We start from the raw sequence: 25,155 nt of genomic DNA, 5'->3' as shown, positions 1-25,155 counted from the left end.
TTGCCTCTTTTGCCCCAACTGCTTCTCTGCCCCTCTTTCTTTTCCATCTCCATCTTTGGATGGGAGTCCAAGAAAGGTATTAACACCTGCTCTTTTCATGAGACTGACCAGGTGAATCCTATCATCCCTTTGAGGTCACTTGTTAAATCCACTTCAATCAGTAGATGAAGGGGAGAAGACAGGTTAAAGAAGCTTTAAGACATGGATCGTGTGTGCCATTGAGGGTGATTGGGCAAGAAAAGTACCTTTGAACGGGTTATGGTAGGGGACAGACGCACCGGTTTGAGTGTCAACTGCAACGCTGCTGGTTTTTTCACACTAACAGTTCCCGTGTGGATCAAGAATGGTCCAAGGACATCCAACCAACTTGATACAACTGTGGGAATCAAGGGCCAGCATCCCTGTGGAACGCTTTCGACACCTTGTAGAGTCCATGCCCTGACAAATTGAGGCTATTGTGAGGGCAACGCAATATTAAAGGTGTTCCTAATGTTTAGTATACTCTGTTTCTCTCATTTGATGAATTTTGGATAAATGTGCAGAGTAGAATGTCATTTAATTGGGAAACTAGAAATCTACTGCAACACAAAATACTAGTCTGAATGAATGTGTGTATATGTAATATTTATCACGTTAACCAAGAAAAGTAAAAACAATTTGATTTATTGAATGAGTCATGCATTTAGTCTCAACCACGAATGAAAAGTGAAACAATCAGGAAGCGTTAGCGTTTTGATACAATGTAAAGTGGACAATTTCTTCCCCTGTACATTCTAAATGTCTTTAGTATCAAGGACAAAGGCACTCCATATCAACCATAGTTAATTACTGGAATAAATGCTTTGCTTGGTGTGGACCAATTCTGTATAAAACCATGTCTCTTTCAGGAGGGCACAATGTTCAGAACTTAAAAGGCAAAAAACATTCATATAGAGCAGACATCACTTTCTATTTGAAACAAGTGATCTATACAATACATTTCTATCTGGAGCAGACCGAATATAGCCCTTGTCATCTGGATGGACAAGGACAAAATTCTGCTTCTCAATGGGGAGACATCAAAATCAACACAAAGGTTTGACTGACAGCACCCGCTCCAGCAAAGAAAATGCACTTTATAGTTATAGATCATCTTACAGAATAAGGTTAGGGTTGGAATTAATGAAGGGAAAAGCAATGCAGTAGTAGTGTTTAGAGAAGAGTAAGCAGGAGTGTTAAACTTCTGATAAAAGCACTTCCTGGGTACATGACCTGCACGCCCTTGTCCCAACTGTTGCATTGATAAAAGTTGTACCTCTCGTACATCAAGGGATCGTTTCTCTCACAGGAATGACTGCATTTGAGAGAAAAGTTGTCACTTTTGCTACACACAAAAGCCCCCCCACCATCGACTCAGCTTTCAAACATGAGACATGAGCAGGTAATATAAGTTATAGGCTATCCAAGCATGTAGCTCTTGAAACCACTCTCTTCAATACTGAATACATGTTTGTGTTTGAGACAGCAAGGGAAAAAAGTAAAAAAAGTTTAGTAGATTATAATAAAAATAAAAAAACATTCACATATCAAGGAAGTTGACTTGTGATAGTGAGCTCATACTGTTCAAAACAAGGAGAAATAAAACAGACCAATAAACGGACAGGAATGAGAAAAATCACTCCCATTATTTACATAATCTGCTCAAGGACAACCCTCACTCTAGATTGGCCTGAGTTATTCACAGGAATGCATCTGAGAGCCAACCAGAGAGGAAAGTGTTGAGCATTCTTTAAATATGCAACCTAAGTTAACAAAACATACAATAATAATGCATTAATAAATCACATTTCGTTAGAGGTTAAAGACTAACATTAGTGGAACATCAATGTTGAGTTTTTGCATAAATTTAACCACAGTTAGCTATTTTGGTTTAACATAACTCATCAAGTGCATGAGGCTCATCACTATGCTAGCTTTCCTTCAAGTATGGTGGTTTAAAGAGTGAAACAAGCAAAGCAAAGTTCTACATGATGCATGTTGGTATGACACAGTCGGCATATTAAATGGTAAAACATTCTGCCCTTTCCTGATAGTTTCAGATACTAGATAGTCTGTGTTGCTTGGTGCTTATTCAGTAAGGACAAGAGTCCCTGGAGAACTGAGATAAAGAACTTTCTATTTCATGGTATTTCTATCTATAACACTAAATGTGTTACAGATGTGCTCTACTGAACGAGCCCCAGTTGTGCAAAACTCAGATTGAAATGAAACTGCACCTGTTATCAAGGATGGGAACAAAAACACATACAACCAGCAGCTTTGCTGCATATGCTTGGACCCCTAATAAGAGATGAGTTGGTCCTAGTTCACAATTTTCCAGTTTAAACATTGTTCAAAATGCATTAAACCTTGGATTAAGGAGTTGTTTTCCTGACATAACACTCATACACCAATGGTTTTATAGTCCTTTTTCCCCCCCTCTCTTCGGGCTGGCTCATTCTTGATAACCATAGGAATTTTCAGAGAACAAAGAAAATGTCCATTAGAAAACCTCCGCAAATGATATGTCTTGTGCTTTCTTTGTCGTTACACAGTGGCTTCTCAAAGTCCATTTTGCTCTCTAAGAACAAAGTAAATATATTCAATATGTACTGCTTTGTGAAGCTCTTGCACAATTGATCCACAGTTATTCGTCTTTCATCCATTCTGATAAGTCTTCTTGGCTCCTCTGAATATAGACCACTCCCTCTCCAGTATTGGCCCTCCCCCTTTTCAATTAAGTACCTCCTCGATATTGATACTTAATCCTTTTTGTGTGTGTGATTTGAACTGTGCATTATGCCTCGTTTTAGAACAGTCAATGCGGTAAAAGTCCTATGGATAGGAGGACAAGAGGGAGAGAAGGTGTGGACTCCCCCCTCGACTCCCCCCTCCACAAGGCCAAAACAAGGAGGGGGAAAACAGAGGTCCGTCTAAGACAAAGAACATACCAAGTTCGCAAACAGGACCTTGTTGCACTTGTCTATACAAGAGTCCATTTCCCTAAATGTGCTGCTATGGCAAGCACACATGCGTGAGTCCATATGCACAGGTTTGCCACCATCTTTATATGCATGTTTGCTTGCTCTCACATGTGGTTGTCCCATGTGGTAGAGTTTGGTGTGGAACTGTTCACATGATGCCGTTGGTGAAGTACTGGAAGCCGTCATAAAGCTTGGTGGTGATGGAGCGCATGGAGCCATCCACCATCTGCTCCACCAGCACCTGTAGCTGCTCCTCCGTCAGACTCATGTGGAAACGCTCCTTCAGGTAGCGGATGGTGCTGGAGCCATGGAAGCAGGGCAGGTGAGAGCCTGGTGGGGGGGGGGGCCCAGGGAGAGGGAGTCAGAGGAGCAATACCAAGACCACAGAGAAAGATAGATCATGTTTATGGAAAAGCACCACAACACACTGATCATGCTAATATACGGTTTTAGCTAACAGTACCTTGCTGCATGATCTCCACTATTTGGACCACCTTCTCCATGTGTTTGCGAGCAGCTATCAGGCCCTGGAGCATCAGCACCTTGTAGTAGTTGAACATGTCTCCATCCAGTCCTCCCATCACCTGAGAGAGAACCACAGACAAGAGGTTAGTCTTTACACATACAAAACCAACAGGTTATGCAGGTTACTGCAGCTAACCAGCAAACTTATTGTCGCTAATAGCGTCTTCGAACACTGACAAATGTATTTACGCAGATTGTTAGGGAGATAGTTATATGATCAATCCCACAGTGTTTTCCGGATAACACTTCTATATGACAATGCAAATTTGCATGCGGTAGGATTTATTTGACTCACATCCACAAATTCGCTGGTGAGCTTAAAAGCAGAGGTCTCAAAGCCCAGGTTCCTGGGCGAGCTGGACAGGATGAAGCCAAAGTCAATGTGGATTATGTGCCCCTCCGAGTCCAGGAGGATGTTTCCATTGTGTCTGGAGAAAGGAGATCAGAGAAGGGATAGGGGGACCGAGTAAACAGTTTAGAAATACAGGAGAGGGTGGGATGTGGTAGTTGAGATCAGACCACAAAAACGGTTTACACAGGCAGCCCAAATCTGACCTTCTGCCTAATTATTGGAAAAAGATCAGAATTGTGCAGCCTGTGTAAACGCAGCCAAACAGCCTCAAAGACAAAGGAAGAGGGGAAATGGAACATGCGAGTAATAGAACTAGTGAAACTGAAGAGGGGTGAGAAGGGAGGGCTGCCCACCTGTCTTTAACCTGCAGCAGGTAGCAGATGAGACTGTAGCCGGCGCAGCTCTCCACAAAGTTGCGCTGGGCGGTGAGGAAGGCCTCATTGGTGTAGCTGCCATGCTCCTGCAGGAAGTAATCCAGCAGAGACAGCTGGCTCTGCTTCCTCACCTGGAGCACAGAGACAGCATTTTGCATAAAATAGCAACAGACAGTATTCCATTAGAAAAAGCTACCGACAAGGCATTCCATTAGAATTAGCAACTCATGAAATTCCAGTGCGTGATCAAACCGTTACTAATATTACCAAAATCTTCATCCCAAGAGGTACTGGACTACAAAGCTAAACAACTCGGCTTGAAGTTATTGTTAGGCAACTTTGTCATGAGATCAAGTGCCCAATTGGGTCCATTTAATTTTCTCTGCTCACCTGGTGCAGAGACACAGCGTTCAGCACAGGCTCAATCATCCCGCTGTCTGATGACATCACCAGGATCTTATAGGGCTTGATCCACAGGGGGACGCGCTCCTGCTCCCAGATGGACTGGAGAGGAAAGGGGAGAAGTGGAGCGAATTAGTGAGTGAACATTAATAATACTACCACAGAGGACTTCTGTGGAATGGGACTCTACTGTGGAGAGTCAAGTACCTGTAGCTGGCTGAGCACCTGGGAGGCCAGTAGCTCTTGCCTCAGGTCGTCCCCACACTTCACGATGACTGACAGCAGCCGCCAGTTTGGCAGGTGACCGTAAGGGGAGCCCTCCCTTATCCGCCTGAGGGATGGAGAGAACGGAAGGAAATAGTAAGGACACAGCAAATAACTTGACAATGCGTTGTTCTTCGCTGAACTAAGGGAGGCGCACAATTGGCCCAGTGTTGTCCAGGGTAGGCCGTCATTGTAAATAATGTTTTAACTGACTTGCCTAGTTAAATAAAGGTAAAATAAAAAAAATACCAATAAGTGGGATAGACATGCATCCTCAGTGGGGGATTATGTATGCCCACCAATTTTCTGTATCTTCTAGTAATTCTATTTCTATGTACCAATCACCCACCTGACTTTCTCCTTCCAGGGCTCCTTGAGCGCCACAGCGGACGGGTCCTCCGGATCTTTCCGGAACGTTGTGGGGGTGTGGGCCAGGTTCTCTGACAGACGTCGCCTAAGACAAAAGAAACATGTGGTTGTAAAACCACTATCCAGACAATAGAGATGGACCCAAAACATGAAACTATAACAAGAACGTCTTAAAGAGAAATAAGCTAGCAAAGCAATTCTGGCTGACAGTGACTCTATACCTGATGTCGCCGGCGGCGATGAAGACAGGCTCCTTGCTCTCCGTGCTGGTGATGCTGTCTACAGAGAACTGGGAGATATTGTCACTGCTACTGGTGTGGCCTTCTGGGAGCTGGAACCATAGAAGGCCCCCAGGGTTAAAGTACATTCAAATCTGATTCACTCCCTCCTTCCCTTACTGCCTAGTCATCAAAATGTTACTTGAATAAGTCACATTGTGCCACACGGTACCTCCACTTCCAGCTCGCCAATGTCATCCACGGCCCAGGCCTCGTCGTCGTTGTCGTAGTTGGGCACGGTGGAGAAGCTGCCGGCGCGCTGCTCGGCTGTGATGCTAATGCACTCCGGGAGGAGGTTGTCCGCAGAGCGGGCACTGCGGATGCGCGTCTCTGGGATGCGCAGGGGAATGCCGGATGTCTCGAACCTCTCGCACTCCAGCACCTCCACGTAGATGATGTATGGGGCCTGAAAGGAAGGGGAGAATGAAGAGGTCAGAGGTCATACTTAGGTACTGGAGTTCTAGACCTATTTTTCTAAGACACATTTAAGCAGGAAGTTCCATTGACAAAGAGCATTGGGGCCCACTCCATTTACACTCAAGGCTCCTCGGGAAATGAATAATGACAAAACTAACTAATGTGTCAAACTTCTAGGCCTTCTGGTCACCTTGTTTTTGGAGCCTGTAGTGTGTGTGTGTGTGTGTGTGTGTACCTCCTTATACATATATTACAACAAGTCGCCTCACCTTGTCTTTGGAGTTGAGCACCACGGCCTGTGTGTGGGGCATGCGCACCACGTGGTGGTCGAAGGCTGCAGTGGGCAGCCAGACGCGGGCGGGCAGCTTGTGGTTGAGCTGTGACAGCTCTGAGATGAGCTGCCAGGTCTTCTGCTCCTTGGTGGGCAGTGTGGCCAGCTGCTTTCCGATGCTTATCAGAGACTTGATGAACTCCCTCTGCGGCGTCAGGCGCAACGGCTACAGAGAGGAGGAGAGAGGTAAGGAGGAGTTAGAATCTAGACCGATGTCTTTTTGTGTTCTGAAGAAATTTACAATGAGTTACAACAAATAACAAGTGGCACAACTTTCAGGTCCTTCCTTGAATGACTACAAAAAAAATAAAGAGGCTGAGAAAGGAAGATGGTATGATGGGAATTGAATGGAGGATGTTTTAGGAGCGGAATCAGAAAAGAACCAAGGGAGGTATAAGACTAAGAATGCATGGGCACAGGGAGAAGGAAGCAAATAAATTCTATGTCAAACCATTGCAGTACCACAATAGTTAAAATGATAGAGTTTAGCAACACCCAGATACCTTGGGCCTTGGAGATGTTTAGTCAACTTATGGTGTCCAATATTCATATCTAAAGTATGAGCAATATTCAATACCATTATAATAGGTAAAAGTACACCGAGGAAGTTCTTTGTTCTACAGTCCACCATTAAGGCTACTTTGAAATTAGATAACCTTATGATTGAGATGTTACCATTTAAAAACATACTTAATTTCGTTTTTTTATGGAAACAAGCTCCAAGTAGGCTAACATATGGGACGGTTAACATGTTAAAATACTTAACAGTCAAGAAAAAAGAAAAAAAAGTAGACTCAATGAAATTTGTTGCCACGAGCAGCACTGCAGATATTGAGATGAGCGAGATACAAGACTTTGCGCTCACACAGTCGCACTGCTACAGCATGGTAGCCAGGTGACCAAAACAACAAAGAAGTTGAGCCTCGCGTTTCAATACTCCTCGTTGTTGCGGAAATTCACCCACAATGCGGTTTACTTCCTGCATCTACGTCATACCGCTGAGTCTACCTTTAATACCAGGTAGGACAATTTTTGCAACATGAACTACTGACAGTGGCATCATTGTTGCTTAGGACTACCATGTAAAATGTGTAAACATTGTGTGTCAACATTGCATGTGACACTGGATCAATAACAACAACCACACGAGCCACTGCCTGTTCACCCCGCTATCCTCCAGAAGGCAAGGTCAGTACAGGTGCATCAAAGCAGGGACCGAGAGACTGAAAAACAGCTTCTATCTCAAGGCCATCAGACTGTTAAACAGCCATCACTAGCAGAGTGGCTGCTGCCAACATACAGACTCAAATCTCTTACCTTTTATTATTAAGTCATCTTATTAAAGTGGTATCACTAGTCACTTTAAATAACACCACTTTAATCATGTCTACATATCCTACATTACTCATCTCATATGTATATACTGTATTCTATACCATCTACTGCATCTTGCCTACGGCCATCGCTCATCCATATATGTACATATTCTTAATCATCCCTTTACATTTGTGTGGGAATAAGGTAGTCATTGTGAATTTGTTAGATTACTTGTTAGATATTACTGCACTGTTGGAACTAGAAGCATAAGCATTTCGCTACACTTGCATTAACATCTGCATGTGACCAATAAAATTGGATTTGATTTGAATTTGGAGCTTTCCATTCAAACATGTTCCCATTACTAACCTCTCATTTAGTACAGGTTACTCCAGGTGTCTTTACATTTAGCCGAGTCTCCAAAAATCACAGGAGCATTTAAATAAACATGAAGCAAGTTATCCGATTAGAGCGAAAACAACCCAAGGGGTTAGAGACCATTGAACTACATGCCAATGTCCAGATTAGTATCCTACAGAGAAATTATGCCCAATGCATACATTTTCTAGTTGGTGTGGATAGTGAAACAGTCTTAAAAAGGTGGCGTTGACATACATGGGTTAGGCCTTGGGCTGTATTACTGCCAAACCAGCAGTCACGAGTCATGACTGCAGTTAAATTCCATTGGTAATGGTAATACCAATCCAAAACTGCACAAATGAATGGCGCCGATGGATTGCCTACCAAACTTGCTAATGGCCCGGAACTCAGCGCTCTATTGGCCCTCTAATCACTTGAAACACATCATTGAATTTGTAATAATCTAAATCATGAGAACAAAGTGATTGGAGTTAGAGTTCCCGTTCCGAAATGGACCAGACCCAACATGCATATTTTTAAAAACATCTTCCCAAAAAGACAACTGGTCTGAGCAGAGTGAGGGAAGCAGCAGAAAAGCCAATTGTTTTGCTACTTTATTCAACCGGAGCCATGGAGACAGAAGCTGTAGGCTGTTAGTGAGTGGAGAACGTTCGGTGTGTGTGTGTGTGTGTGTGTGTAAACATCTGAGTAAAACACGGGAGGCTCGGAGCACTATGAGCCTGGAGGCACAGGAGGTAGAGACCGCACCCACTTAACTTCTTGCTAGTTATTTATCCTCCCATCCGATTACACAGTACCCGTCTTGACTGCATCAAAACCAGAAAAGCAAGCTAACTAGGCTAATTGAGGCTAGCCATAAAGTTAAACGCGCTTTTCACCATCCTACAGTTAGACTACATATAACTCCACTCAGATTATAGCGTAAATAGCAGCATACCTGCTGGCTTTTGGTCGTTGTAACCCTTCTCTCATTTCCCTTTTAATTCCATCTTCCATTGATTAGCTCTCCCCCTCCACAAATCATCAAGATACAGAGCTGCATCATGCAGCCTGTTTTGAATTAAGACATTCCCAGATTTATAGGCCTATCACAATTAAATAATGGATTTTATTGTGATGGCTATATAAAATGTATTAGACTTTTTAAAATCTAGATGTTCCAAAAGGCACACTAAACATGTTTATGTTAAAAAGGTCAATTACCGTGAGACCGGCAGTCATTTGCATGACTATTACCGCCTGACATTTTCATGACCGCCACAGCCCTAGTTAGGCATATTCAAAGGCACCGATTTTCCGGATGAGGAACCCGTATTTCCTCGTTCTTTTTGTGTTGACAAGTAAACCAAGCAGCTTCCTTTGCGTTCTACTTTTGTAGTCAAATGTCAAAATGCCTTTCCTGTGAAGATGTATTTTTTTGGATGATGACCAAACGTCAGACTGCCTGAACATTATTTCCAGTGGACAGGACGTTCTGTTGAGGAAGGGTCCCTGAGTGTACCTGGGACCTGATTTCCCTATTCAAACCAATCAACTGTTCTAAACAGAAAAATAACTAAACTGATTCTGGACCCGTGCTTAACGAGGCAAAATCATTCGTTTTCCAAACAAATAAAGTGGCTGGGTAATACTTCCCAAAATGTAATTCATAGATTTGAAAAGGTTGAGTGGATACCTGCTCTATCATAGAGTCGAGATTAGGCCTGGCTCGCAGTCAGCGTTCCAATTCATCCCAAAGGTGTTCGATGGGGTTGAGGTCAGGGCTCTGTTCAGGCCAGTCAAGTTCTTCCACACCGATCGACAATTTTTGTATGGACCTCGCTTTGTGCATGGGAGCATTGACATGATGAAACAGGAAAAGGGCCTTCCCCAAACTGTTGCCACAAAGTTGAAAGCACAGAATTGTCTAGAATGTCATTTTATCCTGTAGCGTTAAGATTTCCCTTCACCGGAACTAAGGGGCCTAGCCTGAATCATGAAAATCAGCCCCAGACCATTATTCCATCTCCACCAACTTTACAGTTGGCACTATGCATTTGGACAGGTAGTGTTCACCTGGCATCCGCCAAACCCAGATTCGTCCGTCGGACTGTCAGATGGGGCGGCAGGTAGCCTAGTGGTTAAAGCGTTGGGCCAGTAAACGAAAGGTTGCTGGATCAAATCCCTGAGCTGACAGGGTAAAAATCTGTCGTTCTGCCCCTGAACAAGGCAGTTAACCCACTGTTCTCTGGTAGGCCGTCATTGTAAATAAGAATTTGTTCTTAACTGACTTGCCTAGTTAAATAAAAAAAAAGGTGAAGTGTAATTCATCACTCCAGCGAACGCGTTTCCAATGGCGATGAGCTTTACACCACTCCAGCCAACGCTTGGCATCACGCATGGTGATTTTAGGCTTGTTTGCGGCTGCTCTGCCATGGTAACCCATTTTATGAAGCTCCCAACAAACAGTTATTGTGCTGACGTTGCTTCCAGAGACAGTTTGGAACTCAGTAGTGAGTGCTGCAAGAGGACATACGATTTTTACGCACTACGCACTTCAGCACCCGCCACTCCCGTTCTGTGAGCTTGTGGCATCTACCACTTCGCGGCGCAGCCGTTGTTGCTCCTAGATGTCTCTACTTCACAATAACAGCACTTACAGTTGACCAGTGGCAGCTCTAGCAGGGCAGAAATTTGACCAACTGACTTGTTGGAAAGGTGGCCTCCTATGACGGTGCCATGTTGAAAGTCGCTGAGCTCAGTAAAGCCATTCTGATGCCAATGTTTGTCTATGGAGATTGCATGGCGGTGTGCCCGATTATACTTTTGGTGCTAAATGACACAAAAATAGGTTGAGCTACTCGTGTCGCCCTCTTGTGATGCATTTCAGGAGTCTAGGCAAAATGAGCAATTAGCTGCGCCCGCAATAGACATGTAACCAAAGTACAATTTGCTGATGACAACCACATTGGGGATAGAGTTGACAGGGAAACCGAGCCGGAGGCTTGGGTTACCTGCAGAACACAAGGTGTGGCAGAAATACATTGTCTGTGCATGTACGTCAGCAGTAGAGCAGACGTCCTTTGAACCTGTAGTCCAGGTGATTGTTAAACACAGGGCAACGTGTTACAAAAAGGTATTCTAAGGGTGAAGCTAATCTGGTGACAACACATAGGCTAGTACAGAGGAGCTGTCTGATGAGGAAGTCAGTCTTAAAAGACTTACAACTGATTTCACAGCAGTCAAATCAATGTTGAGGCATTTGCCTTCCACCGAATGTCTTGATGTCCAAGTCAATAACGCAGGGCTCGACATTAACACTTGTTCCGAACGGAGAAGTAAAACATTTATATAAACACACACAAAACCAGTCAAAAGTTTTAGAACACCTACTCATTCAAGGCTTTTTATTTTTACTACATTGTAGAATAATAGTGAAGACAAAACTATGAAATAACACATGGAATCATGTAGTAACCAAAAAAAACACAAAGTGTTAAACAAATCAAAATATATTATATTTGAGATTCTTCAAATAGCCACCCTTTGCACTGATGACGGCTTTGCACACTCTTGCCATTCTCTCAACCAGCTTCATGAGGAAGTCACCTGGAATGCATTTCAATTAACAGGTGTGCCTCATTAAAAGTTAATTTGTGGAATTTCTTTCCTTCTTAATGCGTTTGAGCCAATCCGTTGTGTTGTGACAAGGTAGGGGTGGTACACAGAAGATAGCCCTATTTGGTAAAATACCAAGTTCATATTATGGCAAGAACGAACAGCTCAAGTAAGAAAAAGTAATGATGGACTCGTTTCTCTTATGACATGAAGTCCAGTCAATGCAGATCAAGAACTTTGAAAGTTTCTTAAAGTGCAGTCACAAAAACCATCAAGCGCTATAATGAAACTGGCTCTCATGAGGACTGCCACAGGAAAGGAAGACCCAGAGTTACCTCTGCTGCAGAGGATAAGTTCATTAGATTTACCAGCCTAAGAAATTGCAGCCCAAATAAATGCTTCACAGAGTTCAAGTAACAGACACATCAAGAATTCAGAGGAGGCTGCGTGAAGCAGGCCTTCATGGTCAAATTGCTGCAAAGAAACCACTACTAAAAGGACAGCAATAAGAAGAAGAGACTTGCTTGGGCCAAGAAACACGAGCAGTGGACATTAGACCGGTGGAAATGTGTCCTTTGGTCTAGTCCAAATGTTTTGATTTTTGGTTCCAAACGCTGTGTCTTTGTGAGACGCGGTGTGGGTGAACGGATAATCTCCGCATGTGTGTTTCCACCGTGAAGCATGGAGGAGGTGGTGTGATGGTGCTTTGCTGGTGACACTGATTTATTAGAATTCAAGGCACACTTAACCAGCATGGCTACCACAAGCATTCTGCAGCGATACGCCATCGCATCTAGTTTGGTCTTAGTGGGACTATCATTTGTTTTTCAACAGGACAATGACCCAACACACCTCCAGGTTGTGTAAGTGCTATTTGACCAAGAAGGAGAGTGATGGAGTGCTGCATCAGATGACCTGGCCTCCACAATCCCCCAACCAAATTGAGATGGTTTGGGATGAGTCAGACCGTAGAGTGAAAGAAAAGCAGCCATATAAGCACTCAGCATGTGGGAACTCATTCAAGACGGTTGGAAAAGCACTTCAGGTGAAGCTGGTTGAGAGAATGCCAAGTGTGCAAAGCTGTCATCAAGGCAAAGGGTGACTATTTGAAGAATTTCAAATAGAAGATACATTTTGATTTGTTTAACACTTTTTTGGTTACTACATGATTCCATGTGTTATTTCATAGTTGATGTCTTCACTATTATTTCTACCATGTAGAAAATAGTAAAAATAAAGAAAAACCCTTGAATGAGTAGGTGTTCTAAAACTTTTGACCGGTAGTGTATGTTTACATTGAAACCCACTCTGGGGAAAAAGGGAGCCATCTGAATCCACCAGTGGCTGTTGCCAAGACAACACGAGGGGGCAGGAAGAGGGAAGTAGTGAGGCAGAGAAGGCATGCTGGGCACTGACAGCTGAGCCCAGACTGTAAACAAAAGGGCAGTTATGCAACACCCAACCCAACCTGCACTGCGGGGGCGGTCCCACTCACATTACAGTGCGGCTCAAAATGGTGGACATATATTTCACAGCATTCTTCTTCCTCTTCACTGTGATTGGTGCCTCTTGGTTTTTCCTCACTGTTGCAATCCAGCCAGAGGCCAAGTAAAAAGATCAAAACAAAGTTAGTCAGTTCTTAGGCAAATAACCAGGACTAACAAGATGGCGAGTGAAGCCTTAGTCCTTATTGCTATCAGTACAGTATTTATTATTACAAAGCAAAATGGACTGCTTGCCATCCAAATAGTGATCACTAGTTTCTAAACAGAGGCGCAACAAGCGAGACTTCCCGTAACGCTTGCGAAGCAGACTCTGCAACCCAGACCGGGGTTTGGCAAGCCAATGGGAGAAGTGACAAATCTATTCTTCGTTGTTCATTTTTTTTTAAATCCAAAACATAGATTCGAGCCGAGCTTAAGTAGCAGAAACTGTAATTACTACAACCACGAAAGTGACACGTTTTTATTTCCAACAAAACCAACTTTATATCAAAGGAGTGCCTTTGATTTGACAGTTTGCACGACCGTTAGACCCGATGTGTTACTGCACAGGACCTTTGCTAGCTAACGTTGCCATGACATCACCTACTAGGGTGATTGGGTATTTCTATTGGAGAAGCAGTTTCTACCCATCTTTGCTAATAAATCCTAAAGAGCAAAGTCAATTAAATGAAGCGCCCTTGAACTCCTTTGGGCTGTTGGTTGCTTTCTGTGGATTGTTATTGTGCCCTACAGGATTCTTCACAGCACCGACACAGATTAAACAGGGATCACTGGCCACAACGTCGGCAGGGAGGTTTGATGCAGGCAGAAGTGGGGAAGGGATGGGAGGAAAAGAGAGAGGGAGAGTGAAAGAGGATATTAGCTGAGAGAGGGATTGGTAGAGGATATTAAAAAGGATGACAAAAACAGGCACAAAAACAGAATGAAGAGAGGTGGGAGGGGAAACATTGGTAGTAGCGAGATAATGCATAACACAGCAAGATGTCTTGGAGTCCACTTGCCCAGAAAGTCTACAATTGTTTAAGGCGTGTAACTGTGAGGACAGTAAAATATATCAAGGAGGGGAGAGGGACCATCACTCTGCTCTAGTTCAGGACATTGTCCCATCTAAAACTACCCCCATTTTATTTCTCATAAAATAACTGATCCCTGATGAGAGAGGGGACTGGCAGAAGGTTGCAAGCCAGAGAAACAGTGAGACAGAGAAAGGCCAGACAAGGGGAAGCACACAAACTCTCCAACATTCTTTCCCTGTGCGCTCAAAGCAATCATAGGGAAAATACAGTCTGAAAGTGTCTCTTCCAACCAAGAGGCATGGCTTTCATACGATTTACCACAAGGACTATATCACTCGTCAACACTGACAAATCCTGCCAACACACAAACATGCTCACAAAAGCGTCTGCTAAACAATCTAATGTCTCCCATGATAGAAAGTGACCCATTTTTTCACCATCTCTCAATTCAAAAGGGACCCACCCTCAACCTCACTCTGACACCAGCTGCAGAGCAATCTGGCTGAGAAGTCCAGCCAAAATGGAGAGGGAGGAGACTGCACGCCCAAAATAATAGGGAGGGAACTCTGGAGATGTGGGACAGATGCTACCTAACCCCAACCCCTTTATTAGTTAGACTGAGGGTAGTCTGGCTAGACCATAGAAAGAGCTGGAATAGAGCTCCTCAAGGTCCAACACTTGTAATCCCGGGCTCCCAGAGAATGTTCAATTTTGACAGAACAGTTTTTCCACAAGTAATATAATTGTGAGACATGGAAGACGCCTCACCTGCGAATAATAAAATAAATAAATAAAATATTGCTGGCACAGCACAATCCAGAATGGTTGAACCAAGTTTCCCACAGTGTTATGTAGGACAACTACTTACACAGATGGAGAAAAACTTGGGATTCAGGGTAGGGGCTCAGATTCCTCAACTAAAATCCACACAGTGTTTACTGTCCTTTATCATACATAGGGACTATAAAAAGAGAGAACATGTATGCAACAGGCCTACTATTAAAAGACATGATTAAAAACAAAACATAAAGACATTCTATACTCCACAGCGCTGACACCACTCTCCCGTCCCTCTTTTAGCATGACAAAATATGTTAAGGCCCTCACCTCATCGTAGCCGCTTTCCACCTTGGGGTTGCTGGCTGTTCTCTTGAGGCTAGTCCCCAGGCTCGTGCAATGCGTGGCGTCCGACTTGGACCGCTGGTGTGTCCGCTTGGAAGGCGAGAGGTAGGCATCGGCGGGGCTGATTTGGCTGTCGGGGGCCAGGGACAGCTCCATGGTGTGCCGCTGGTGGTGGTGAATGCGGGCACCGACCCGCAGGCCAGGCCTGGCATCCGCAGCACCCACACCTTTAGAAGCTGCATGGGGCTTTAGTTCGTCTGTGAGGATTAGCTTGCGCAGCTTGGTGCCACGAGAATGGCGCTGGGTAGAGATGTGCATGTCGGAGGAGTAGGCGCCGAGCAGCCATGCCGTCTGCAGGGAGAAGGCAATGCTCTGGCGGCAGCGGTGCACCACGTAGGGTCGGATGGCGTCGCCCATATCTTCGTCCATGTGGACGTACATGTTGAGCAGCTGGGGTAGGTGGAAGTCCACGTCTTCGTCCGAGAAGCTGAAGAGGCGGTTGCCAATGTAGGCCTGGACACCGGGCTCCTTGGACTTGTACAGGTAGGACATGGCCATGGAGACGTCAAAGAGCTTAGATTCAAAGAGCCGCAAAAGCAAGGACTGCTTGGCCGCTGCAGAGGACTGGTCGCCATTCTGTTGTTGCGACTGAGGGCATGTCCGCGTAATTTGTCGGGGAGGGTCACGCTTTTCTTTTTCTTCTTCCTCCTCCTCTTTAATCGAACCTGTGTCACAAGGCTGTTGTGACGCAGGGCATTTCTGCGTTATTTGTTGAGGAGAATAACGTTGTTCTTCCTCTTTAGCGGAACCCGTGTTGCAATGCTCCATGTATACGGTCTCTTTGGGCAGCCGCCATTGCGGGCCGCACTTTTGCAACAACTCCGGTTCTTCCTCAACCTTCAGGAGTTTGACCTTCTGCAGGACCTCCTGGCAAGCCTTCAAGGCCACTTCAGGATTGATGACCAAGTCCAGCACCACAGCGTCCTCAGATATGATGTCCAGAGGAGGGCTGCAGCCCCGTATGCCATCGCTGTCGCTGCTGCTGCAGCCACTGGGGCTGGAGCTTCTGGGACTGGAAGATGACTGGTGCTGGTTGGGGCAGTCCGAGGAGCAGTCTGAGCAGGAGAACGAGGAAGAAGAGGATCCAGGTGAGGAAGGGCAGGAAAATGTGGAGGTGGAGGATAGCGAGGGGCTGAGGTAAAGTGCCTCGATCTGGGCAGGGGAGAGAGACACTTCCATGTCAGCCATGGCGGCAGTCAAATCTGGAAGAAGGAGAGATGAGTCAGTGAACCAAGAGACCAGTGCAAAGACAGGGGGGGGGGGGGAATTACATCACATAGATTTGTTAAGTTATGCTTTGGGCTTGCTCTTGAAGTCATACATACATTTTATAATTTTACTGAACGAGTCAGTTTTTCGCCATTTGAAAAATGTTCATGATCTGGAATATAAGATGGGTGCCTTTCTCCATGACCAAGTATACTGAACAGAAATATTTAAAAAATGCAACATGTAAAGTGTTAGTCCCTTGTGTCACGAGCTGAAACAAAAGATCCCAGAAATGTTCAATACGCACAAAAGCTTATTTCTCACATTCCTGTTAGTGAGCATTTCTCCTATGCCAAGGTAATCCAGCCACCTAACAGGCGTGGCATATCAAGAAGCTGATTAACAGCACAATTATTACACAGGTGCACCTTTTATGGGGACAATAAATAGGCCACCAAAAAATGTTTGCTAATTTTGTCACACAACGCCACAGATGTCTCAAGTTGAGGGAGCATGCAATTGGATATTTCAGCAGTCAGCATGCCACGAGCTGTTGCCAGATAATTTAATGTTCCTTTCTCTACCTATAGCCGCCTCCAACATAGTTTGAGAATTTGGCAGTATGTCCAACCGGCCTCACAACCGCAGACCACATGTAACCACGCCAGCCCAGGACCTCCACATCTAGTTTCTTCACCTGCGGGATTGTCTGAGACCAGCCACCCAGACAGGTGTCATTGTATGCTGTAGCGTTAAGATATTCCTTCACTGGAACTAAAGGGCCTAGCCCGAATCATAAAAAACAGACCCAGACCATTATTCCTCCTCCACCAGACTTTAGTTGGCACTATGCAGTCGTGCAGGTAGCGTTCTCCTAGCATCCGCCAAACCCAGATTAGTCCGTCCGACTGCCAGATGGTGACGTGTAATTCATCACTCCAGAGAGAGAACATGTTGCCACTGCTCCAGAGTCCAATGGCAGTGAACTTTACACCACGCTTGGCATTGCATAGGGTTTTCTTGGGCTTGTGTGTGCCTGCTCGGCCATGGAAACCCATTTCATGAAGCTCCCAACGAGCAGTTCTTGTGCTGACGTTGCTTCCAGAGGCAGTTTGAAACTCGATAGTGAGTGTTGCAACCGAGGACAGACTATTTTTATGCACTACGCGCTTCAGCACTCAGTGGTCCCGTTCTGTGAACTTGTGGCCTACCACTTTGCAGCTGAGCCGTTGTTGCTCCTAGACGTTTCCATGTCACACTTACAGTTGACCGGGGCAGCTCTAGCAGGGAAGAAATTTGACAAACCTTTTGTTGGAAAGGTGGCATCCTATGACAAGGCCACATTGAATGTCACTGAGCTCTTCAGTAAGGCCATTCTAATTCAAATGTTTGTCTATGGAGATTGCATGGGTGTGTACTCAATTGTTTACATCTGTCAGCAACGGGTGTGGATGAAATAGCCAAATCTACTCATTTGAAGGGGTGTCCACACACACAATGTTGTGTAGAGGTTGTTCTCTCCAGCGATGTCTGTCCAAAGGTCCCGTCCTTGCGGTTTCAGAGAATCAGAGGGCACTGATACGCCACAGCTAAACTGAACAGTTTGTGGCATACACATTGCCATTCCAGCCTCAACTTTGAGAGAACACAAGTAATTTACTTCCCTCTCAATGCCTGTGTTTTAACATTTAGCCTACATGTTAAGCACAGACCACAATACAATATTCTGACACTCATTTCAGGCACCAAGAACACATTGTGCTATTAGGCTAAGCCTGTTCTTATTACTACAGCTTTAGAGTCAAATGTATAGGCTAGGCCAAGCCTAATTAATTCAGCCAACGACTGTTGTTTTAGAAGCCGATCTGAGATTAGTACACAATGGAGATGGACTTTCCCATGCCTATAGGCCTAGAGTATCAATTAACAGTGACTCATGCCCAAAGCTCTGATTTGGTACTGATAAGATTACACATTGACCTCCAATGACATTCCCACAAATGTTACTACAGCACAGAAAGCTTCTTTTTTTTTTTTTATTGCTCAGAGATATGGATAGACCTACCTAATAGTTATTCAGATAACTGTTTAACCGACTTTACAAGCTGTAACCTAGGACACGACTCAATCTTGTGGGATGTGCTTGATGTTCCGATTTCATGAGTGATGTGCCAGTTGACACCATCAGAAATTCTTTAATGTGGAATTTCAGGAAGTAAATATTTACAGCAATTAAAAAAGATATAAAAAAAGAAAAGTGCACTTCGACAAGTGAAGGCCATGCGAGGCTCTGTGGTTGTAATGGTTGCACACTTGGCCAACTGTATAATACAGCACAGATGAGACACGGTCACGATTAAACAAACACTACGAAATAATGGAGCCCGTGCCGGCTCCTACAGGCAGGGTATGGGACGATGGCTTCCAGATGTGGGGTTTAGAGGATGTAAGAGCGGGCGTCTGCCTCCTTTCTTGCGCCACACAGCTGCTGCACTCTGCAGGAAATTGGTCTGCTGCGCCACAGAGCAAGTCAAATACAGTACAGGCAAGAGAGCATCAACAAGAAGAGAGCCTACAACAAGAAGAGAGCATCAACAAGTGTGTGTGTGAGCATGTCATAGTTAAATGCCGTGAGAAAGTTATTTATCAAACCTAAGGTTTGAGGCAGATTTGCACTTGATAATTATGAGGACTCATGCTGGTACCTCCGTTTCTTATTTAAGAAAAATACTACAACTGCCAACTGGGCTGGAGATATTTGCAGGTAAATGTAGGCCAAACCATGGCAGTAGACCACTTGGCCTTCAAGTCTATCTAATGTGGCCCCTTAATGTGTGTTATGCACAAATAGTCACTGTGTGCCAGCCTGAATGGCCTTAATCGTGGTTGGGTGGTAAAGGCTGGAGTGAAATGCAGGGTGTTCACTGTTACCAATCTCACTCCAAACACAAACGACATCTGACCTAGTTGGACTGACCAACCAGCGATGTAGCAGGAGGAGCCCATCTGCTGTCCTTCCCTCCTGAACGCCAACCCTCAGTTATCGGGAAACTACAGTTGTACACTGGCTGAAGACAGAATTTCATCACCCCTTAAACAGCATGTAAAAACTTGCTGGAACACAACCATTCCACTGACCCCGTAACTTACAAAAGCTTGTATGTATAAGCAGAACATTTTCACTGCCACAAATTAAGGCATTTAGAGAAGGTGAAAATGAGTGTGACAGGTGGTCCTGTGTAGCTCAGTGGGTATAGCATGGTGCTTGCAATGTCAGGGTCGTGGGTTCGATTCCCGCGGGGGACCAGTATGAAAACGTATGCACTCACTACTGTAAGTCGCTATGGATAAGAGGGTCTGTTAAATTACTAAAATGTAGGAGAAACAGAATTTCAGCCTGTATTTACCATCTTTAATTCGTTTTCATGTTTCATTTATATAGTGTGGACACTGGACAGTCAAAATAACAGGAAGGGCAGTCAGTGGGGTGGAATATCAAGCGCACAAACCCCTACATCCCTCATGTCCCTGTTTATTATTTAATGAGGTAGTGGCACACTGGCACACCCAGGCAGAAAACACTGATTGGGGTCTCACTTGCTCTCCAAAACTGTGACCAGCAGGATCAGTTACACACTTCAGTCTTTCCATCACAGCACAGACAGCAAAGTTCCTCTGCTATAGCGAGTAACTTGGCACCGGTTAAAATCATGATCTCTCACACATTAGGACTTCACAAAGAAAATCCCCTGGCTATTAGAAGACCTACATTGAATAAACTGAATGATATTACATGCCGTTTTAGAGTGGGAATGTGTGGTTGTGTCGTCAATAAATCAACAAAAACACTCCAACACACATCTCCAGTAGAAAGCTTGTCCATATAGGTCTAGCCTAGTAAGATTGTATTCAATAGAAGCGAGCAACCAAACAGTTAGAGAACTGGCTGGCTTATTCTTTTAAATGACTCTTCCATGTCCATATTAAGGACTGACATTTATTACAATGATATTGCTGGTAGACAGCACTTCCTTATACTTACTGTCCTTTTTTGTATTTCTCGTGTGTTTGTTCTATTACATTGTTATTGATTACTGCATTGTTCGGTTTACAGTTTACAAGAAAGGTATTTCACTGTACTTGTGAATGTGACATTAAAACTTGTGCTCTTGAAATTCAGTGTTCGGTTGAACACAGATGGGCAGGTAGGTATACAATGCCTGAACTAAATGTCACATTGTCACCAGGCTAATACAAGTAATGTTTGGAGTGAACTTGGTCTCTCTTGTCTGGATAAAAAACAACCCTGATGATACACCATTTTGTTTTTTCTTTTAGGGGACATGGGTTGGTATCAGAGTAAGCGAGTTGAGTGGTCGGAAATCACGTTCATCGCTCATGGAGCAGTGCTTACACACCGCTCCAGCGTTCCACCACTCCGCAAAAAAAAAAAAAAAAACKTTCCTAGCGCAAATGAAAAAAAAAAAAACTGCCGCTCCATTCATTAAAAAAAAAGAAATCACAATTTAACCAACACCCATCTAGCTGTGTGACTACCTGGACATACCATTTGGTTTTGAAATAATGAAATGATTTGAATGAAAAGTATTTAAATATATATATGAAAGTGTGAATGTAAGAAGCTGTCATTTCAAATAGGCTACATGTCATATTAAAAAGCATATAAACACTAAATTGGTTAGGAGCCAGACAAAGCCTAAGAAGGAACAGAAATGAATGATTATTCAGGCTATTTTCTTCAAGGCTATAGCCTACAAAGAAATACATTGTGAAGCATTTGCGAGTGCGACACTAGGCTTGTAGGGCCATTTAGTTGTATTATAGTCTATAAAATGTACATATATGCTGTGACTTCGAATTAAATTCAAATGAAATGAAAAATGCCTTATCAGACTCAGTCTACAGTGTCTTTGCATTAATTATTTTGAAATACAAGTTAGGCCAGGCTCATGCGATGGTGCCTGGAGAGCAGACCAGCAGCGGAGAATATCCTGTCCACATTCTTGCCAGGTGAGCAGAGAAAGAGAGAGCTATACATACACGTTTTGTTTAGGCAAAATAACCTAATCAAAACAGAAAGCGGGAATATGCCATGGCTATTGGCCAAAATAAATTATGGCCTGCCTATTGTATAGATAATAGAACAAAAATGAAGTAAACTTTTAAGAAATCAGATTTTTTGTTTATAAATACTTTGCCACAATGACCCACTTAGTTATATACCCACATAGTTCCTTTCTTTTAGCATGTGCAAGTACACCATCATGCTTTCGGGATATGTGCATCTTCTGATCCCACAATGATTGTTTCGTTGTGGACACTATATCACTGCTCTCCATCTTGGCCCTTATCTCTGTAAGTCACCTTGATTTTGGACCTGTGTGTTTTTATCAGTTTCTTTATGAAAATATTTAGTGAACTCCATGACGAGTAGCTAAAGCAAGCGGCTATAGCAGTATACAAGCAGACTACAAATGCATGCTAGCCGGGCATGCCCTGAAGTGAGCGCTACTTGGAACGAAATTGGAGCGGGCGGGAGCAGTCGCTCCAGGCTTTGGATATCTCGCCCAACGCTCGAGTCAAATGGGGCACGCTCCGTTCACATACTCTGGTTGGTATTGCAAATGCTTGGTGCACTGTAAGATAAACCACCTGAAAGTGAATCAGTTTGCTTGGACATGACCAAGGGGACCAAGGGAACAAAGTGCATTATTCTCTATTCTTCAGTTACAAATGACCAGGCAAATAATCAATGTACCTAACTCGGAGGAATGATGACATCTCCATGAAACTGATAGAGGCTTCAATTCTCGAGCGTTAATGATGGACAGTGGAGTGACGTCTCGTCCTGGGCAAAGTGTCAAGAGGCACGTGCAGTTCAAAACAGTGAACTAAGGTAACCATCCGTCATGTTAGACTCCTAAACCGGCATAAAAATATATATATATATAAGTATATAGACGATAGTTAACTGGTTAAGCAATAAAGTCAGTTGTTGGCTATAGCCAGAGAGGAATAGGCGAAACCAATAAACTATAATATATTTACTATGGAGATTTAATTTAGGCAAGATTCTAGTTTACTAGCGATCAAGGCGTGCCACAACGCCATCGTCGTTAGTCACAGCAGCTAAGTAGCTAACGTTACCTATCAAACAATCAAAAACCACGTCACTGCCCAATGCACACCTGAGAATGACTAGCGTCCTAGCTGTATTCAATGCCCAGTTTCCGTCGTACATACATTGTTTAGCTAATGTTCACAGAAGGCCAGTTCAACAATATCTCACATTGTCCAGATTTTTTGGCACCAACGTTAGCTAGCTGCGTGAGAGAGCCAGGCTAGCCGCCCCCATAGCACAGCACTTCTGCTAAATAGCTACCACTTAAAATATCCTGAATGCTATAAATAGTAGGCTAGATTCTTCAAAATCACTGGCTTCAACCTCCCGTCGTAAAAAAAAAAAAAGACAAATCCATTCATATTGCTAAACTCAAAAAGAGCAAATAAAGGCTGGCTTCTCTGATTTGCTCGCTAACGTTACTGCGTCGCCCAGGAAGAGAAAACATTCCTTGCTAAACAGACCAGCTGGAGCAACAAATATTAGTTGTTGAACACTAACGTTAGGTAAGTAAATTAGTTAAATACATTTTTTTAAACTTACCTTGACAAACAATTTTAGGGTCTCAATCAATCCATTTGATTTGTAATTCCATTTGGAACGACTCTAGCTCCCCAGCTCGAATCTCATTCTAATGCTGCGCAAATTCCTCCAGCTGACGGATCCGCCTCAAAATATTTAAAAGAACTGTTGACGCCAGCGTTATCACATCAATGGGCAGTGAATCTGAGCGAACACATCCCTTGGCATGAAGCCAACGTATGATGCGTCATTGGTCCTATCTGTTCAGTACCAAAGTCATACATACATAAACCCAAATGATGGTTTATGGTCTCTACTTTACATTGTGTGATTTGAAAAGAAGCTCAGAATAACCAATGTTGGAAATAAATAACATTGGAATATCAACTTGCTATGTCACAACTTTCTCCAAGACTCAACCTAGAATAAAATCATCTTTGGAATCTTCCCAACTGAGTTGTGTGACTTCGCTCTGCATATCAGGAAGATTTTATATTTGTCTTGTGCACTCACTGCGTTAATTTGCATATGTCCGTGGCAGTGGAGTCTGGCGGGAGGAGCTATAGGAGGATGTGCTCATATTTGCATTAACTAATTTTATGTCTGTGGCAGTGGAGGATGGTGGGGGGAGCTATAGGAGGATGTGCTCATTGTAATGGCTGGATTGGAATAAATGGAACCGTATCAAACACATCAAAGATATGGAAACCACATTTTTGACTCAGTTCCACTAATTCAATTCCATGTAACGGCAGCCTTCCCTCTCTTCACTAGAAGAGGGGGTGAAACAGGGATCGGACCAAAACGCAGCGTAGCCAGTGCTCAACATGTTTAATTTAACGAAAACAGTGAACACTTACAACGAACAAAATAACAAAATGTGGCAAACCGAAACAGTCCTATCTGGTGCAGAACACAAACACAGAGACAGGAAACAACCACCCACAATCCCCAACACAAAACAAGCCACCTATATATGATTCTCAATCAGGGACAACGATTGACAGCTGCCTCTGATTGAGAACCATATTAGGCTGGACACAGAAACAGACGAACTAGACACACAACATAGAATTCCCACCCAGCTCACGTCCTGACCAACACTAAACAAGCAAAACACATAAGAACTCTGGTCAGGATGTTACATTCCAGCCATTACAAAAAGCCTGTCCTCCTATAGCTCCTCCCACCAGCCTCCACTGGTCTGTGCATAGTATGCCACCCGGTGGCCAATGTGGGACGAGACACCAGTCCTTGGCCTGAAATCTCATTTCCCTTTTACTCCACTGTGGTACAGTAAAATCCCTGGTACCAGTAAAACGGGTGAATTTCTGTAAATTGGTTGATCATTGGGACCAGAAAGTGCATTGTGGTACACTACCCAATCTACAAGCAAATGATTAGACAATACATAACATACTTTTCATAATTTAGGGCTGCGATTCTGAAAATACTTTGTTAGGAAAAAAACAAACATTTTGGGACCCTTAGCCACTGTGGCCAGGCAGAGCAAACTTCAATTCAATCATTGACTGAATTTGATTCATATGACTGTAGAATCTCCTTACTCTCCAGTGATAGCATCTGGTCTGGAAGAGCTTAATATGGGTTCCGAGACTAGGAAGAACTCAAAGCAAAGGCCTCTTGAACATATTTCTTTATATATACTGTATATATAAGTACAAACAACAAAGCAGAAATTAAACACAAATAAACCTAAACAGCTCCATTGCCTCAATGGCCCTCCCTCTCCCTTTCTTAAAGTCCTACTCCAGTCTCCTTTTCAGCTAATTTATCACCTGATTTACCTAACAAAAGTCACAATAGGTAGTGGGTGGGGGGGGCTTTCCTCTTATGTTCTCTATTGCTTCTCTAGCTTTCCGCAAGCAAGCCGGGAGGCCGATGACATCTGAGGGCACCGTCAGACCAACTCATTGAATGGCCTACTCGATGAAGTTTACACTTGTGTA

General features: G+C 43.8%; 1 protein-coding gene across 1 annotated transcript; it reads right to left on the bottom strand.

The window, feature by feature from the left end:
• Positions 1–647: 647 nt before the first annotated feature.
• Positions 648–23,415, bottom strand: LOC111955089 (phosphatidylinositol 4-kinase beta). Its single transcript, XM_023975166.2, has 12 exons — positions 23,207–23,415; positions 15,238–16,514; positions 6,253–6,480; positions 5,739–5,972; positions 5,510–5,619; positions 5,269–5,373; positions 4,863–4,986; positions 4,644–4,757; positions 4,233–4,384; positions 3,823–3,955; positions 3,466–3,586; positions 648–3,332 (listed from the first exon to the last, which is right to left on the bottom strand). The coding sequence occupies exons 2-12, from the start codon at positions 16,498–16,500 to the stop codon at positions 3,151–3,153; spliced, it is 2,766 nt and encodes a 921-aa protein (XP_023830934.1). The 5' UTR covers positions 16,501–16,514; positions 23,207–23,415; the 3' UTR covers positions 648–3,150.
• Between the last annotated feature and the right edge of the window lie 1,740 nt (positions 23,416–25,155).

Source organism: Salvelinus sp. IW2-2015, linkage group LG30 (assembly GCF_002910315.2).
Source record: "Salvelinus sp. IW2-2015 linkage group LG30, ASM291031v2, whole genome shotgun sequence".
NCBI classification, from domain to species: domain Eukaryota; kingdom Metazoa; phylum Chordata; class Actinopteri; order Salmoniformes; family Salmonidae; genus Salvelinus; species Salvelinus sp. IW2-2015.
Note: the sequence above shows the minus strand (reverse complement) of the source record. Positions and strands in the feature narration are given on the sequence as shown.